This window comes from Salvelinus fontinalis, unplaced genomic scaffold (genome assembly GCF_029448725.1).
Source record: "Salvelinus fontinalis isolate EN_2023a unplaced genomic scaffold, ASM2944872v1 scaffold_1667, whole genome shotgun sequence".
Taxonomy (NCBI): domain Eukaryota; kingdom Metazoa; phylum Chordata; class Actinopteri; order Salmoniformes; family Salmonidae; genus Salvelinus; species Salvelinus fontinalis.
Window position 1 is genome coordinate 12,531 of NW_026601876.1, and position 19,074 is coordinate 31,604.

At 47.2% G+C, this 19,074-nt stretch overlaps 1 protein-coding gene across 1 annotated transcript; it reads left to right on the plus strand.

The window, feature by feature from the left end:
- Positions 1–377: 377 nt before the first annotated feature.
- LOC129849773 (tetratricopeptide repeat protein 28-like) lies at positions 378–19,026 on the plus strand (the record flags this gene model as incomplete). The annotated part of the gene is made up of 2 exons (XM_055916532.1): positions 378–885; positions 18,230–19,026. Coding segments are annotated over 2 exons (1,305 nt in total), but the record flags the coding sequence as incomplete, so codon positions are not given.
- Between the last annotated feature and the right edge of the window lie 48 nt (positions 19,027–19,074).

Genomic DNA, 19,074 nt, shown 5'->3' on the forward strand with positions numbered 1-19,074 from the left:
GGGTGTTGAGGGGTGTTATAAAATGAAGATAGGTGTGTTGAGGGGTGTTGAGGGATGGAGAACGGTGTTGATGGATGGAGAGGGGTGTTGAGGGGTGTTGTGAAATGAAGATAGGTGTGTTGAGGGGTTTTGAGGGGTGTTGAGGGATGGAGAACGGTGTTGAGGGATGGAGAGGGGTGTTTAGGGGTGTTGAGTGGTGTTGTCAAATGAAGATAGGTGTGTTGAGGGATGGAGAGGGGTGTTGAGGGGTGTTTGAGATGCAAAAGCAACCAACTCAGTTAAATGTGGGTCAATTTCACGAATCTTTAGTGTTTTTACTATGTGACCTTAATTACTTGCCTGATGTTTGTGTGCCTGTGCTCTCTCTGTGCCTCCAGGCAGCCTCTATGGCCCTGAGCAGCCTGGGTCATGTGTACACAGCCATCGGGGACTACCCTAATGCCCTGGCCAGCCACAAGCAGTGTGTCCTACTGGCCAAGCAGTCCAAGGACCAGCTGTCGGAGGCACGAGAGCTGGGCAACATGGGCGCCGTCTACATCGCCATGGGCGACTTTGAAAACGCTGTCCAATGCCACGAGCAGCACCTGGGCATCGCCAAGGCCCTGACCAGCAAGAGGGAGGAGGCCCGTGCCTACAGCAACCTGGGCAGTGCCTATCACTACCACCGTAACTTTGACAAGGCCATGTCCTACCACACCCATGTGCTGGAGCTGGCCCAGGAGCTGGAGGAGCAGCCTATAGAGATGAGGGCGTACGCTGGACTGGGGCACGCTGCTCGCTGCATGCAGGACCTGGAGAGAGCCAAGCAGTACCACCAACAGCAGCTGGCCATCGCTGAGGGCCTGAAGGACAGGGCTGCAGAGGGAAGAGCCTCCTCCAACCTGGGTACGTAACAACACAGAGGGGTAGTCTGTGGTGGGTGGGTCGGGAGACTGGGCTGGGGATAGCATCATATCTATCTATAACATCTTCATTTTTCGGTTTATTTTCAAACATGGCTAACAAAGAATATTTCTAGTTTAGTACAGTGTTATTATGCTTACCCTTAGATCGGCCTCTAGGCCTGTCCCTGGCATTTGAGGTCAATGTACAGAGCAGTCCCTCATGCTGTGGGCTTCCCTACTCTGATGAGCATGTGAGTTCCTCTTTTTGGCCCCGTCCATCCTACAGGATGAGGAACCACCTGGTTTTTAGAAAGTTAGTCTGGTAGATGGTAGAAGGAAGGCGGTCCCAGGCAGGTGGAGGGAGGTTGGCTTTGTGTTTGCTACAGCCCGACAGTGTGGGGTTTTACCCAGGTCACTGACCTGCAGAAGACCCGGAATGCTTCCTCACAAGGAGCTTGGCAGGATGTGATGGGAACAGGCTAGAATAGCAGTGTAGAGGTCATGGTTTGCCAGTGAGAGAGAGAATGCGTGGAGGTGGAGGCAGCATCAGTATTCTCTCTGTATTTTAGCACTGGCTGTGCCAAATAGCAGACTTTGATGGTGGGGTGATATCCGCATTCCTCTCATGTTGTTATTCTCTGCTCCTGCTTTTTCCTCTGCTTGTTGTGGGTGCCAGGTACTACTACAGTTTATCGCTAGTAAGTCTGTTTACCTGTCTCTGCTTGTTGTGGGTGCCAGGTACTACTACAGTTTATCACTAGTAAGTCTGTTTACCTGTCTCTGCTTGTTGTGGGTGCCAGGTACTACTACAGTTTATCACTAGTAAGTCTGTTTACCTGTCTCTGCTTGTTGTGGGTTCCAGGTACTACTATATCACTAGTACCTGTTTACCTGTCTCTGCTTGTCGTGGGTTCCAGGTACTACTATATCACTAGTACCTGTTTACCTGTCTCTGCTTGTCGTGGGTTCCAGGTACTACTATATCACTAGTACCTGTTTACCTGTCTCTGGGTATGTCCACATGCGTATTTTCTGATAGTTACCTGACCTAGCTCTTTTTTTATTGGATGTTCATTATCACAACCTTGTTTTAAGTGTTTAAATGTTGTTTAAAATGGAGCCCTACATAGTGACTGGTGTGAGAACAAAGACCATTGAAAAACAGTAGTCAGCTAAATGTGTTGCTATAACTCCCGTCCAGGTTCAGGTCTACTACTGTTACGTAGATTTACTGCAGTGTTGCGTGATACACGATACCTCAGCTTGGTCAGGGAGCTGTGATGTGATTGGTCAGGACAGGAGTCTCTGCATGGCCCCAGAGCAGAGCAGAGGAGATAGACAGCCTCAGTGACTGAGTTATCACTGGCTGGGATGTGCTAGAGTGATGGAACACTAACATATAACTATCACACTGTCACAGGAGAAAAGAAGCCCATAAAAACCCTTTACATCTTTCATGGGAACTCTCTGCACATTAATACCCACGCTGTTCTGTTCCATTCTGTTCTGCTCCCCCCCCACTGGCAAGGACTTAATCAAATCTAGCAAATGAATCCTAGTGCCGTAGATAATTCAAATATAGATACATAGAAAAGACAGAGAGGGGGGAATTAAGTCTATAAGATCAGGCCTTTTGATTGGAGCTCTATTGTAATTATTGTCCCCTTTTCAAAGCCCTAGTCATCTGACGGTCAAAACCTGCAGAAATAAAATGATTAGCAATGCACCCTTTACAATGCAGGGCTAACATAATGAGAAAGCAAAGGTACCCCTATGGTTATTCAATACCAGCAGAGGGAGAGCTGGGCCATATGGACAACAATCCATATAGCGATAAATTGCCTGAATTTATGTGATAACAATACATATATAACATTAATGTGCACCAGCTTTTTTAAATGATCCTTTAAACTACTAGTTTGATGGTTGTAGGCATCACATTGTCCCATTAACAATCACCCATATTAGCAAACTTGTTTCATTTCAAACTTCACATTTCTTCAGTATAGGCAACTTATCCTAATGAATGATATCAGAAAAATGTCTGCGATAACTGATAGGCATGGTCAATGTCGATGTCGATCATTTTCAGTTTATCGTCACAGCTCTAAGGAGAGGTCTACGACATAGCACATTCAGCTGTATTTGAGTCCAGCCATTACAATATGTAGTAGGTTGGTGGCATGGCTTACGACAGCCATCAAGACAATATGTAGTAGGTTGGTGGTATGGCTTACGACAGCCATCAAGACAATATGTAGTAGGTTGGTGGCATGGCTTACGACAGCCATCAAGACAATATGTAGTAGGTTGGTGGAATGGCTTACGGCAGCCATCAAGACAATATGTAGTAGGTTGGTGGCATGGCTTACGACAGCCATCAAGACAATATGTAGTAGGTTGGTGGCATGGCTTACGACAGCCATCAAGACAATATGTAGTAGGTTGGTGGCATGGCTTACGACAGCCATCAAGACAATATGTAGTAGGTTGGTGGCATAGCTTACGACAGCCATCAAGACAATATGTAGTAGGTTGGTGGCATGGCTTACGACAGCCATCAAGACAATATGTAGTAGGTTGGTGGCATGGCTTACGACAGCCATCAAGACAATATGTAGTAGGTTGGTGGCATGGCTTACGACAGTCATCAAGACAATATGTAGTAGGTTGGTAGTATGGCTTACGACAGCCATCAAGACAATATGTAGTAGGTTGGTGGCATGGCTTACGACAGCCATCAAGACAATATGTAGTAGGTTGGTGGCATGGCTTACGACAGCCATCAAGACAATATGTAGTAGGTTGGTGGCATGGCTTACGACAGCCATCAAGACAATATGTAGTAGGTTGGTGGCATGGCTTACGACAGCCATCAAGACAATATGTAGTAGGTTGGTGGCATGGCTTACGACAGCCATCAAGACAATATGTAGTAGGTTGGTGGCATGGCTTACGACAGCCATCAAGACAATATGTAGTACGTTGGTGGCATGGCTTACGACAGCCATCAAGACAATATGTAGTAGGTTGGTGGCATGGCTTACGACAGCCATCAAGACAATATGTAGTAGGTTGGTGGCATGGCTTACGACAGCCATCAAGACAATATGTAGTAGGTTGGTGGCATGGCTTACGACAGCCATCAAGACAATATGTAGTAGGTTGGTGGTATGGCTTACGACAGCCATCAAGACAATATGTAGTAGGTTGGTGGCATGGCTTACGACAGCCATCAAGACAATATGTAGTACGTTGGTGGCATGGCTTACGACAGCCATCAAGACAATATGTAGTAGGTTGGTGGCATGGCTTACGACAGCCATCAAGACAATATGTAGTAGGTTGGTGGCATGGCTTACGACAGCCATCAAGACAATATGTAGTAGGTTGGTGGCATGGCTTACGACAGCCATCAAGACAATATGTAGTAGGTTGGTGGCATGGCTTACGACAGCCATCAAGACAATATGTAGTAGGTTGGTGGTATGGCTTACGACAGCCATCAAGACAATATGTAGTAGGTTGGTGGCATGGCTTACGACAGCCATCAAGACAATATGTAGTAGGTTGGTGGCATGGCTTACGACAGCCATCAAGACAATATGTAGTAGGTTGGTGGTATGGCTTACGACAGCCATCAAGACAATATGTAGTAGGTTGGTGGCATGGCTTACGACAGCCATCAAGACAATATGTAGTAGGTTGGTGGTATGGCTTACGACAGCCATCAAGACAATATGTAGTAGGTTGGTGGCATGGCTTACGACAGCCATCAAGACAATATGTAGTAGGTTGGTGGTATGGCTTACGACAGCCATCAAGACAGTTGTAAAGCTGACTCTAGTGGACAACTAAGAGACGTAATGGTTATCCTCAGAAGAGAGAGCGTGGAAATAGGGAACAAGACCAGCATAATACCCAACCAGTGGTTGGTTCCATCTATGAATATTCAGAAAGGTGGCCTGATTACTCGTGGTCGTAAACAGGGCCTCTAGCGAGTAAAGTTTAGTCCCACCAGTAACAGCAAGAATACATCTGTAATGAACACGATGGGAGACAGAGAGCTGGTTTCAAGCGTAGGGAGCAGCAGGTGTTTATTGTAAAGGACCACAGGAGGAGGCAGGTAGCTGGGTCCAGGGGCAGGCAGAAGGTCATACACAGCGGGTCCAAAAGGGCAACAGTACAGGCAGGGAAAAGGCTAGTAACGTCGTCCAGGAGATCAGACAAAAGGTTGATAACAGGAAATCCGATAGGCTAAAGTACAGGCAGGGAATAGGCAAAAGGTGTCGTTAGTGAGGCAGGCAAAAACTATCAAACACGGGCAGATTAAATTACATGGGAAAACAGCGCTCCGAATAGAACTGTGTCACAAAACAAACAATACCTCACAATGATGGGGTGTGAAGAACTGAACTAAATAGTGTGTGATAATGACGTACAGGTGTGTGAACAGGTGATCAGAATTCAGGTGATTGGGATTTGGAGAGTGAGCTGCGTTCAGGGGATCTATGTGTTTTGAGAGTGTGAGTTGGAAAGTGGGCTGGAGAGTGAGCTGCGTTCAGGGGATCTATGTGTTTGAGAGTGTGAGTTGGAAAGTGGGCTGGAGAGTGAGCTGCGTTCAGGGGATCTACATGTTTGAGAGTGTGAGTTGGAAAGTGGGCTGGAGAGTGAGCTGCGTTCAGGGGATCTACATGTTTGAGAGTGTGAGTTGGAAAGTGGGCTGGAGAGTGAGCTGCGTTCAGGGGATCTACATGTTTGAGAGTGTGAGTTGGAAAGTGGGCTGGAGAGTGAGCTGCGTTCAGGGGATCTACATGTTTGAGAGTGTGAGTTGGAAAGTGGGCTGGAGAGTGAGCTGCGTTCAGGGGATCTACATGTTTGAGAGTGTGAGTTGGAAGCAGACGTTACATCAGCAGCAACAATAGTTCAAATTCCATGACACAATAATTACAATGTATTTGATGTACTGTCAAAAACCCACAGCTGGTGACAAAACCAGAGCACAATGGATAGGAGGAGGAGAAGGAGGAGAGTAGGCCTGTTGCTCCGTACTGCCAAGGACAAGCTGCAGTGTTTCATGGTGATGGCTGGGAGGGAGGCCCAGTGGAGTGTTAGGTGATTGTGTTGATGTTGCCCTCCTGCCTCTACCTCTTGTTTCTCCATTCCCCTCTCCTTCCCTCTGCCTTACAGTGCTTTGCCTTTCTGTCTTTCTTTCTTCTTTTGCTCTCTCTCTCTAACTCTCTCTTTTCACCTCACCCCTAGTGATTGTATTCTGCTGCTGTGAGGCTCCAAGTAATTGATAATGACTTGATGAATCGCTTAATTACCTTTATTAGCTGATTTTCCAAGAGCTGAATAATGTAGATAACAGAGAATTAAGTGGTTAAAAAAAGACATAATTTCTCTGATTACACTGTTGTTGTTTGTGGTGATGGTGGTGGGGGGAATGTTGTTGTTGCCTTGTCATTCCCCCCACATACTGTAGCCAACTTGACATACTGTAGCTTACTGTACAATCGTCTTGCTTTGAAGCACCACTATGCAGAGATAAAACATGTTGCACACAAAACGAGAAGACATGATCAAGTGTAAGATTAACAAGCGTAAGAGAGAAGAAGAATAGCAGTGTGGTGTAGAGAGGAGAAGAATAGCAGTGTGGTGTAGAGAGGAGAAGAATAGCAGTGTGGTGTAGAGAGGAGAAGAATAACAGTGTGGAGTAGAGAGGAGAAGAATAGCAGTGTGTTGTAGAGAGGAGAAGAACAGCAGTGTGTTGTAGAGAGGAGAAGAATAGCAGTGTGTTGTAGAGAGGAGAAGAATAGCAGTGTGTTGTAGAGAGGAGAATAATAGCAGTGTGTTGTAGAGAGGAGAAGAATAGCAGTGTGATGTAGAGAGGAGAAGAATAGCAGTGTGTTGTAGAGGGGAGAAGAATAGCAGTGTGGTTTAGAGAGGAGAAGAATAGCAGTGTGTTGTAGAGAGGAGAAGAATAGTAGTGTGTTGTAGAGAGGAGAAGAATAGCAGTGTGTTGTAGAGAGGAGAAGAATAGTAGTGTGTTGTAGAGAGGAGAAGAATAGCAGTGTGGTGTAGAGAGGAGAAGAATAACAGTGTGGAGTAGAGAGGAGAAGAATAGCAGTGTGTTGTAGAGAGGAGAAGAACAGCAGTGTGTTGTAGAGAGGAGAAGAATAGCAGTGTGTTGTAGAGAGGAGAAGAATAGCAGTGTGTTGTAGAGAGGAGAATAATAGCAGTGTGTTGTAGAGAGGAGAAGAATAGCAGTGTGATGTAGAGAGGAGAAGAATAGCAGTGTGTTGTAGAGGGGAGAAGAATAGCAGTGTGGTTTAGAGAGGAGAAGAATAGCAGTGTGTTGTAGAGAGGAGAAGAATAGCAGTGTGTTGTAGAGAGGAGAAGAATAGCAGTGTGTTGTAGAGGGGAGAAGAATAGCAGTGTGTTGTAGAGAGGAGAAGAATAGCAGTGTGTTGTAGAGAGGAGAAGAATAGCAGTGTGTTGTAGAGAGGAGAAGAATAGCAGTGTGTTGTAGAGAGGAGAAGAATAGCAGTGTGTTGTAGAGGGGAGAAGAATAGCAGTGTGGTTTAGAGAGGAGAAGAATAGCAGTGTGTTGTAGAGAGGAGAAGAATAGCAGTGTGTTGTAGAGAGGAGAAGAATAGCAGTGTGTTGTAGAGGGGAGAAGAATAGCAGTGTGTTGTAGAGAGGAGAAGAATAGCAGTGTGTTGTAGAGAGGAGAATAATAGCAGTGTGTTGTAGAGAGGAGAATAATAGCAGTGTGTTGTAGAGAGGAGAAGAATAGCAGTGTGGTTTAGAGAGGAGAAGAATAGTAGTGTGTTGTAGAGAGGAGAAGAATAGCAGTGTGTTGTAGAGAGGAGAAGAATAGCAGTGTGTTGTAGAGAGGAGAAGAATAGCAGTGTGGTGTAGAGAGGAGAAGAATAGCAGTGTGGTGTAGAGAGGAGAAGAATAGCAGTGTGTTGTAGAGAGGAGAAGAATAGCAGTGTGTTGTATAGAGGAGAAGAATAGCAGTGTGGTGTAGCGAGGAGAAGAATAGCAGTGTGGCGTAGAGAGGAGAAGAATAGCAGTGTGTTGTAGAGAGGAGAAGAATAGCAGTGTGGTGTAGAGAGGAGAATAATAGCAGTGTGTTGTAGAGAGGAGAAGAATAGCAGTGTGTTGTAGAGAGGAGAAGAATAGCAGTGTGTTGTAGCGAGGAGAAGAATAGCAGTGTGGTGTAGAGAGGAGAAGAATAGCAGTGTGTTGTAGAGAGGAGAAGAATAGCAGTGTGTTGTAGAGAGGAGAAGAATAGCAGTGTGTTGTAGAGAGGAGAAGAATAGCAGTGTGGTTTAGAGAGGAGAAGAATAGCAGTGTGGTTTAGAGAGGAGAAGAATAGCAGTGTGTTGTAGAGAGGAGAAGAATAGCAGTGTGTTGTAGAGAGGAGAAGAATAGCAGTGTGGTTTAGAGAGGAGAAGAATAGTAGTGTGTTGTAGAGAGGAGAAGAATAGCAGTGTGTTGTAGAGAGGAGAAGAATAGCAGTGTGGTTTAGAGAGGAGAAGAATAGTAGTGTGTTGTAGAGAGGAGAAGAATAGCAGTGTGTTGTAGAGAGGAGAAGAATAGCAGTGTGGTGTAGAGAGGAGAAGAATAGCAGTGTGGTGTAGAGAGGAGAAGAATAGCAGTGTGTTGTAGAGAGGAGAAGAATAGCAGTGTGGTGTAGAGAGGAGAAGAATAGCAGTGTGTTGTAGAGAGGAGAAGAATAGCAGTGTGTTGTAGCGAGGAGAAGAATAGCAGTGTGTTGTAGAGAGGAGAAGAATAGCAGTGTGTTGTAGCGAGGAGAAGAATAGCAGTGTGGTTTAGAGAGGAGAAGAATAGCAGTGTGTTGTAGCGAGGAGAAGAATAGCAGTGTGTTGTAGAGAGGAGAAGAATAGCAGTGTGGTGTAGAGAGGAGAAGAATAGCAGTGTGTTGTAGAGAGGAGAAGAATAGCAGTGTGGTGTAGAGAGGAGAAGAATAGCAGTGTGTTGTAGAGAGGAGAAGAATAGCAGTGTGTTGTAGAGAGGAGAAGAATAGCAGTGTGGCGTAGAGAGGAGAAGAATAGCAGTGTGGTGTAGCGAGGAGAAGAATAGCAGTGTGGTGTAGCGAGGAGAAGAATAGTAGTGTGTTGTAGCGAGGAGAAGAATAGCAGTGTGTTGTAGAGAGGAGAAGAATAGTAGTGTGGTGTAGAGAGGAGAAGAATAGCAGTGTGTTGTAGAGAAGAGACGAATAGCAGTGTGAGGTAGAGAGGAGAAGAATAGCAGTGTGGTTTAGAGAGGAGAAGAATAGCAGTGTGTTGTAGAGAGGAGAAGAATAGCAGTGTGGTTTAGAGAGGAGAAGAATAGCAGTGTGTTGTAGAGAGGAGAATAATAGTAGTGTGTTGTAGAGAGGAGAAGAATAGCAGTGTGGTGTAGCGAGGAGAAGAATAGCAGTGTGTTGTAGCGAGGAGAAGAATAGCAGTGTGTTGTAGAGAGGAGAAGAATAGCAGTGTGTTGTAGAGAGGAGAAGAATAGCAGTGTGTTGTAGAGAGGAGAAGAATAGCAGTGTGTTGTAGAGAGGAGAAGAATAGCAGTGTGGAGTAGAGAGGAGAAGAATAGCAGTGTGTTGTAGCGAGGAGAAGAATAGCAGTGTGTTGTAGAGAGGAGAAGAATAGCAGTGTGTTGTAGAGAGGAGAAGAATAGCAGTGTGTTGTAGAGAGGAGAAGAATAGCAGTGTGTTGTAGAGAGGAGAAGAATAGCAGTGTGTTGTAGAGAGGAGAAGAATAGCAGTGTGGTGTAGAGAGGAGAAGAATAGCAGTGTGTTGTAGAGAGGAGAAGAATAGCAGTGTGTTGTAGAGAGGAGAAGAATAGCAGTGTGTTGTAGAGAGGAGAAGAATAGCAGTGTGTTGTAGCGAGGAGAAGAATAGCAGTGTGGTGTAGAGAGGAGAAGCATAGCAGTGTGGTGTAGAGAAGAGACGAATAGCAGTGTGGTGTAGAGAGGAGAAGAATAGCAGTGTGGTGTAGAGAGGAGAAGCATAGCAGTGTGGAGGAGGGGTGGAGAACATGAAGAAAGAAAGTATTTTTCCCCAGATCTTTTATTCATCCCTCAGCTCTTCTCTGATGATCTATGTTGATGTGGGGAGGGTGGAGCGGCACCTGTCATGGCTTAGAGGTAACATGTAGCCAGCTAGCTCCGCTCAGCACAGCGACGGTAACATGCTTTATTACTGAGGCGGGTTGGCTGACTGAGGCCCAGTGGTGACAGGAGCCTTGGCTCAGTGCACGCTGACCTATAAAGGAGATGAAAATGTTGCTTTCCAGACTCTCCAGGCTCTAGTCATTAACCGGCTAAGTTACCCCCTAGTCAGCGTTATTTAATATCTCAGGGAGGACTGGAGTTGTGGCTTTTGTATTTAACTCACATTTCAAATCAACATCAAAATCAAATCAAATCAAATTGTATTGGTCACATACACATGGTTGGCAGATGTTAATGCGAGTGTAGCGAAATGCTTGTGCTTCTATGTCCGACAGTGCAGTAATATCTAACAAGTAATCTAACAATTCCCCAACAACTAGCTAATACACTCAAATATAAAGGGGTGAATGAGAATATGTACATATAAATATATGGATGAGCGATGGCTGAGCGGCATTGGCAAGATGCAATAGATGGTATAAGATACAGTATATACATATGAAATTAGTAATGTAAGATATGTAAACATTATTTAAGTGGCATTGTTTAAAGTGACTAGTGAGTCTCTATGTAGGCAGCAGCCTCTCTGAGTTAGTGATTGCTGTTTAGCAGTCTGATGGCCTTGAGATAGAACCGAGAGACTGAAAAACAGCTTCTATCTTTGATGCACCTGTACTGACCTCGCCTTCTGGATTGTAGCGGGGTGAACAGGCAGTGGCTCGAATGTTGTCTTTGATGGTCCTTTTGGCCTTCCTGTGACATCGGGTGCTGTAGGTGTCCTGGAGGGCAGGTAGTTTGCCCCCTGTGATGCGTTGTGAAGAATGTACCACCCTCTTGAGAGCCTTGCGGTTGAGGGCGGTGCAGTTGCCGTACCAGGCGTTGATACAGCCCGACAGGATGCTCTCAATTGTGCACCTGTAAAAGTTTGTCAGGGTTTTAGGTGACAAGCCAAATTTCTTCAGCCTCCTGTCTGTGTGGACCATTTCAGTTTGTCTGTGATGTGTACGCCGAAGAACTTAAAACTTTCCAACTTCTCCACTACTGTCCATTCAATGTAGATAGGGTGGTGCTCCCTCTGCTGTTTCCTGATGTCCACGGTCATCTCCTTTGTTTTGTTGACGTTGAGTGAGAGGTTATTTTCCTGACACCACACTGAGTGCCCTCAACTCCTCCCTGTAGGCTGTCTCGTCGTTGTTGGTAGTCAAGCCCACTACATTTCTGTTATTCATGAAACTCACTTCAAAGAGGTTTTTAATAAGTTTGTTTGGAAGCTGTTTTTACCCTTCTCTCCCTCTCTTCTCTCCCTCTCTTCTCTCCCTCTCCTCTCTCCCTTCTCTCTTTCTTTTTCTAACCCACTACTCATTGTTTCGTTTTTTTCATCTAAAAAAGTCATTAGAAATTGCGACTCCATCAGTTAACAGAGCCGGAGGTAACAGTTTTAATTAAGCTATCACTTTCCTTGTTTTCACCCTGGTTCCCAGAGGACCTCTTAATGCTGAGACAAAGCTAAATCAAACAGGAAACACAACAAAACAACAGCACACCCACTGGGCACACACTGGTTGAATCAACGTTGTTTCCACATCATTTCAATGAAATTACATTGAACCAACGTGGAATAGACGTTGAATTGACGTCTGTGCCCAGTGGGCAGAGTCCAACAAAACATAGCTATAAAGAACACTGTTCTGGGTGTACTACTCACTGGGGCAGGAGAGATTCAGGGGGAGGGAGAGAGAGAAACTGCGTTGAAATGGCTTTAGGCCATTCCTAGTATACTCTCCCTAACCCCAACAGGAAAAGTCTTCTGTGGAGTCCTGCAGGGTTTGGCTATATGGCTCACACAGGAACACAGCATGTGGTCTGGTGCAGACAGCAGACTGAGGCAGTCAGGGAGGGAGAGATCTCAGGTTGGTTGTCGTTGGAAACAGCCTAGTGTTTTTTAAAGGAGGGAGGGGAGAAGGCAGGAGCAGGAGGGCAGCGGCTGGATTTACTGAGGAATTTATCCAGCCTAATGGAACAGGCAGAGTGAATGGACGAATGCATAGGGAAGGAGACAGGTAGTGAGGGAAACCAAACATAAAATGTGTATTTATCCTGTTGAGGTGTCATCTCAAGCTCTTTCTTCAGGATCATTAGGGCCAACAGGGCCGTGCTGTTAATGTTCCACAGGTAAATATATCCTGCTATGCCCCTGGTTCAGGGCACACAGGCAGGAAGGACTGGAATGGAAAACCTAGTTACTGTACTGTTTACGGGGGGGGGGGGGGGGGGGGTTGAGGTGATTACATTTTTACATTGGATGCCATTCTCCTTCTCCTCTTCTGGAGAGTTCCTAGTGTAGCAGATCTGTGCTGCTTGGCCCACTGTCATGTTCATGGAAAAGCAGCAGTTAGTTCCCCCTCTCCATGGCCCCTTTCAGCCTAGTCTCATGGCAGAAGACAATGCCAAATACTGGACTGGAAGCCTGCTCCAACATTCTCCCACACTCCCACCTTCCACATATAGCTATGAGCTGTATGTGTTTATTTTGAATCCATTCACTGTGTCACTATTAACTCTAACAACACAGAAGAAGCATTATTTTTTCCTTAGCCCATCCACAACTTCAACATGGAATTTGAAGTCTTCACTAAACGGAAAACCCGAGGCACAATAAAACCTAAGGGTCTTGCTCAATGCTCTGGACATTGAAGATTAGATACATAACTGTCCAGAGCTATCATAGATCCAGAAGTAACAGAGGTTTCGCTGTGGTTAAGCAGGGTTAGGTATAACAGTCCTGAAGGATAGTGACGGGTCAGCTGGAGAGAGCGGAGAGGAAGCCAGCCCAGCTGGGCCTGCAGGCAGGCAGAGGGGTGGAGGGGTGCAGCGGGCTGTCTGTCTGTGCTTGTGTTGGCAGGCCTCCCACTCAGCACACGTCCATCTATCCATCCCCCTTTCTTTTTATCTTCCACCTTCCTGTCTCTCTCAGCGTGTCTGTCGGGCCGTGGGAGATGTCTGTGTTTGTGAGTGAGGATTTGGTACCTAAGCCTAAACCCAGACCCCCACTCCACTCCATTCCACCCCACTCAGTGCCTTGTCTGCCTTCTCTGATTCAGCTCTCTACCGCCTCCCACAGGTCTCAACACACACAGCACTCAGTGTTAATGTCTAGAAAGCAATTATGCATCTGCTTTTTTACACTCTAACCACTTTATATTGGTCCTGCAATTTTCTAGACCATTAATTTGTACATACCAATTGAAAATGTTGTTTTGTATTCATTCTTCAGGTCCTTGTGTTGACACAGTGTTGGGCTAACTGAAATATGAATGGAGGGTAGGCTAGAGTTTGGATTCTAGGACAGGGCCGATGGCTGCTTGGAGATTGGCCATCTTTCTTCTATCCCTGGTATCACCCCGGCACAGTGGCAGAGACTCCATTGTTGCTGAAATCCTCTTAGCTGGGCAGAGCAGAGCAGCAGAGAGGCAGCTAGCAGACAGCTCCACAGTGCTGTGGACCTCCACACACAGCACAGAATGACACAGTGATTTAGTAAGAACAAGAGACCATCCCTCAAAGTCATCACTGCAGCATTTCCCTCTCACACTGTGCGCCTGTGTAATGCAAAGTGACAACGCATCGCCCGCCTTTTAATGTCTTTTGATACGGGGTGGTGAATGGGATAAAGTAGGTGTGTGTGTGTGGTGCGTGAGGAATATTTTGCTTGTTGTTTGATTCCTCTTTTTTCACAGTCATTGTGCTCACTGTGCAGATGGAAATGATGGAGCTGCAGACTCATATAAGCTCTGGGGTTTAGTTTATGTACTGTATGTAACATAACAAACCTTATTATGCAGTCTGAGTGAATTGCATGGCCATAACAGGGTCATAACAGGGTCCACAGGAGTCAATCCCTCCTCTCTCTTAGAATTTTTTGATGGGGTCATTTGGAATCAGTGTATCTATCACTAACCCTTTCTTATCCATCTGTCCCGCCAATCGCCATCATTCCCCCTGGTTTGTGTACCAACAGCATTTACCACCTGAGGCCCAAAACATGCTATTATTTATTATCAAACAGGGACCCAGGGGTTCTTGTAATCCTCTTACAATTTGGCGGAGACAGAGATTGTTTTCTGACCCCTTGTGTGGCCCCCGGCATAGCCTTAGGTCCTCATCTCTTCCGGCTCCAGGTGTAGCTCCAGCGCCAAACTCACCTCAAGCCCCCCCACCCCAACTCTAGCCTTTCTCCCCAGCCCAACTCTAGCCTTTCTCCCCAGCCCAACTCTAGCCTTTCTCCCCAGCCCAACTCTAGCCTTTCTCCCCAGACCCCTCCCCCCGCCAGCCCCAACTCTAGCCTTTCTCCCCAGCCCCAACTCTAGCCTTTCTCCCCAGCCCCCCCCCCAGCCCCAACTCTAGCCTTTCTCCCCAGCCTAGCCTTTCTCCCCAGCCCCCCCCCCCAGCCCCAACTCTAGCCTTTCTCCCCAGCCCCCCCCCCCCCCCCTAGCCCCAACTCTAGCCTTTCTCCTCAGCCCCCCCCAGTCCCAACTCTAGCATTTCTCCCCAGCCCCAACTCTAGCATTTCTCCCCAGCCCCAACTCTAGCCTTTCTCCCCAGCCCCAACTCTAGCATTTCTCCCCAGCCCCCCCAGCCCCAACTCTAGCCTTTCTCCCCAGCCCCGACCCCAGCCCCAACTCTAGCCTTTCTCCCCAGACCCCCCCCCCAGACCCAACTCTAGCCTTTCTCCCCAGCCCCCCCCCCCAGACCCAACTCTAGCCTTTCTCCCCAGCCCCCACCCCAGCCCCAACTCTAGCCTTTCTCCCCAGCCAGCCCGCCCCCCCAGCCCCAACTCTAGCCTTTCTTCTCCCCAGCCCCAACTCTAGCCTTTCTCCCAGCCTTAGCCTCAGATCCAGCTCCAATTTTAGCCTCCAGCAGGGGACTCAGGTGAGGGCTGGGGCCATGTTAGCTGGTGATACATCAACAGGCATTATACCCTCTGTGGGCTAAGCTCCAAAGGGAAGACATAACCTTGGCAATGACTTTGTGGAGGGAGAAGGCTGTCAGTGCTCCTCCTCCGCATATTAACATGCTCTGAGGCCAGGCTGGGCTGGAACTGGGACTGGGGCTGGCATGGCCTGGTGTGGGGCTGGGGGGGGGTGGGCTGGCCTGGTGTGGGGCTGGGGTGGGGTGGGTTGGCCTTGGGTGGGGTGGGATGTGGCTGGCGTGGGGCTGGGGCTACGGCCTGGGCTCTATCCTTGATATGTGAGGTGCCAATGTCAGTCTACTGTAACTGTAGGACATGCAATGCCAAAAGCCCATTCTTCGTACCATTTGTCATTACAAAAGTGTTAGTAATAGTTTATCAATTATTTATACAGTATGTTACTTCCATTTTCCATACTATCCATATTGTATTCCTTCTAGCAATCTGTACAAAGAATTGTACTGTCTCTTGTTTGTTTTGTCTGTAGTATGCTTAGCATGTTCATTCCTTCAGGTGTTGACCTGGTGGTTACTGGGCCAGGTAAGGCTGTGACACTTTAACCTTGAGACAGAAATACACAGAAACAATCAAGCTGGACTACTGATCCACTTCATCTGAGGGGTTTCCTTCTGTGGGGGAACTGTGGGTGAATTATCACAAAGGTGAGCCCATCTATGGATTGGGGTTATGCCACTATCTATGGGCTAGGCAAATCAATTAAATATTTTGAATAGGTTATTTTTGATGCTGCCACCCAATCCCCTTTCCTTGATACTTGGATTTATACACCTTGAGCTGTTCTTGTCTAATGACGTTCTGTATTATGTCTGTAACGGCTTTCTTCCTGGGATGAAGGAGAGGACCAAAATGCAGCGCAGTTAGTGTTCAACATGTTTAATTAAACAATAAACGATGAACATTAACAAATAACTAAATAGCAAATGTGAAAGCCGAGACAGTCCTATCTGGTGCAGAACACAAACACAGAGACAGGAAACAACCACCCACAATCCCCAACACAAAACAAGCCACCTATATATGATTCTCAATCAGGGACAACGATTGACAGCTGTCTCTGATTGAGAACCATATTAGGCTGAACACAGAAACAGACGAACTAGACACACAACATAGAATACCCACCCCAACTCACGCCCTGACCAACTAAACACATACAAAACAACAGAAAACAGGTCAGGAACGTGACAATGTCATTCTAATTATGTTTCATGTTTTGTGTGGACCCCAGGAAGAGTAGCTACTGCTTTTGCAACAGCTAATGGGGATCCTAATAAAATACCAAACATCCCTTAACACCCTTAAAGCATTGAGCCTCCTCTTCTATTCCTTGAAATCTGGCTGCCTAAAAAAGTGACGTCTCAGAGGAGCCTGATACTGTGTAAACAAAATATGCAAACCCAGTGGGCCAACTATAGACCAACAGACCAACAGAGCCCCTGTTACCTAGTCCAGCCTGATCTCATAGACTAGATGTAACATAGTAAATGTAAATCTGGGACACTCAAATTAGTATAATATGTTATGTTTGGTATGGTTACAACGGTCACTTAAGGCAAAAATGAAAGTACGGTGGTTGGTTGGGGTGGATGGGTAGGCATATAATGCGGACATCTAGCAACCGAAAGGTTACGTGTTCAAATCTCAGCATTTTAGCTAATTAGCAACTTTGCAACTGCTTACTACTTTTTAGCTACTTTGCAATTACTTAGCATGTTAGCCAACCCTTAACTCTTAGCCTATCTAACGTTAGCCAACTAGCCCTGAGTCCAGGTTGGCTAGTAAGGCATCCCAATGACCTAATGAAATGCTTTTTTATATATATATATATATTATTTTTACCCCTTTTTTGTGATATCCAATTGGTAGTTACAGTCTTGTCCCACCACTGCAACTCCCGTACGGACTCGGGAGAGGCAAAGGTCGAGAGCCATGCGTCCTCCGAAACACGAGCCTGCCAAGCCTCACTGCTTTTTGACACACTGCTTGCTTGACCCAGAAGCCAGCCGCACCGTGTCAGCGTGCATGCGCCTGGCCCGCCACAAGAGTCGCTAGAGCGCGATGGGACAAGGACATCCCGGCCGGCTAAACCCTCCCCTTACCCAGACGAGGCTGGGCCAATTGTGTGCCGCCTCATTGATCTCCCAGTCGCGACCGGCTGCGACAGTTCCCGGGATCAAACCCGGGTCTGTAGGGATGCCTCTAGCTCTGCGATGTAGTGCCTTAGACCGCTGCGAACACTCGGGAGGCCCATGAAAGGCTTTTAACTGAACAAACAACTCTAATGGGCTCCACATCTATAGCACCAGTAGTCATGTCATTTTGGGTTTGTTAAGTTGGCTGTTTACCATCTGTTTATTTAGCCTCTGCATGCGCCAGTACTGTGGCAGGTTCTGGTAAGGAAAAGTCAGAAAACGCACATGGTGCTCTCTAATCCCAGTGGCACCATCAAGTTCCCACCACAACCCACAAACGTCCCCCTCTCCTGTCCCACTTCCCTGTTCCCCACACACCCCGGCCAAGGCTGGCCCATCCCCATCCCAGTGCCTTCTGAGTGGTGTGGCTGGTTAGGGCTGGTTCCCCTTATCTCCCAGGCCCATTAGCCCACACTGATGCCAATGCAGGGGAGCCACAGTTATCCAGTCCTGTTAGATGAATGGCTGCTCCGTTTTATAGAAGATCATACGCTCATCAATACACAGCGTTTTCTGTTATTTATTTTGTACTCATCTCAGTTTTGAGAAGTTGTTAGCTTAGCTTTCAATCGTCTTGGCCCACTCTTTCTCTCTCTTTCGTTCTCTCTCTCCCTCCTTCTCAGTTGTTTCGGTCCCTGCGGAAAAGTGGTTGGTTTTGCTGATATTCTTTCAAGACACAATCATCAAAGAGTTTAAAAAATCTAATGATTCCATTTTGATGTCTTTATAACACTGTGTGATTGTGCTTAATTTTAATGACCATATTTTGTGTGGAACGTGTGTTCCCTGATCAGGGAACAGATGGCTCAGCAGAAGCATATTTTAACTACCAAATGACTGTTGCTTTCTACATAATGTGGCTGTCTGATGAGGCACTTGAAGTGAACTTCTATTTTCCTGTGAATGGGATATTAATCTTGCCTCTTCCCTCTTCGTCTCCCTCTCTCCTCTCCCCTGTCCACAGGCATTATCCACCAGATGAAAGGGGACTATGAAACTGCACTGAAACTCCACAAAACCCACCTCTCCATCGCCCAGGAGCTCACTGACTATGCTGCTCAGGGCCGTGCCTACGGTAACATGGGCAACGCCTACAACGCGTTGGGGGCCTTTGACCAGGCTGTGCGCTACCACCGCCAGGAGCTACAGATCTCCATGGAGGTCAACGACCGAGCCTCCCAGGCCTCCACCCATGGTAACCTGGCCGTGGCCTACCAGGCTCTGGGGGCGCACGACCGCGCCCTGCAGCACTACCAGAACCACCTCAATATCGCCCGCGAGCTGCGAGACGTCCAGAGTGAGGCTCGGGCCCTGGGCAACCTGGGGAACTTCCACTGCTCCCGGGGAGAGTTCCCCCAAGCCGTGCCCTACTACGAGCAGTACCTCCGCTTGTCCCCTGACCTCCAGGACATGGAGAGTGAGGGGAAAGTCTGCCACAACCTGGGCTACGCCCACTACTGCCTGGGAAGCTACCAGGACGCTGTCAAGTACTATGAGCAGGACCTGGCTCTGGCTAAGGACCTGCATGACAAGCTGAGCCAGGCCAAGGCCTACTGTAACCTTGGACTGGCCTTCAAGGCTCTGGGTAACTTCACCAAGGCAGAGGAGTGTCAGAAGTACCTGCTCTCTCTAGCCCAGTCTCTTAATAATGCACAGGCCCGCTTCAGAGCCCTGGGCAACCTGGGGGACATCTTTGTCTGCAAGAAGGATGTGACCGGAGCTATCCAATTCTATGAGCAGCAGCTCGCCCTGGCTCACCAGGTGAGATTCACTAGGTCCTGATTATAGTCATAGTCACAGGATAGGTCT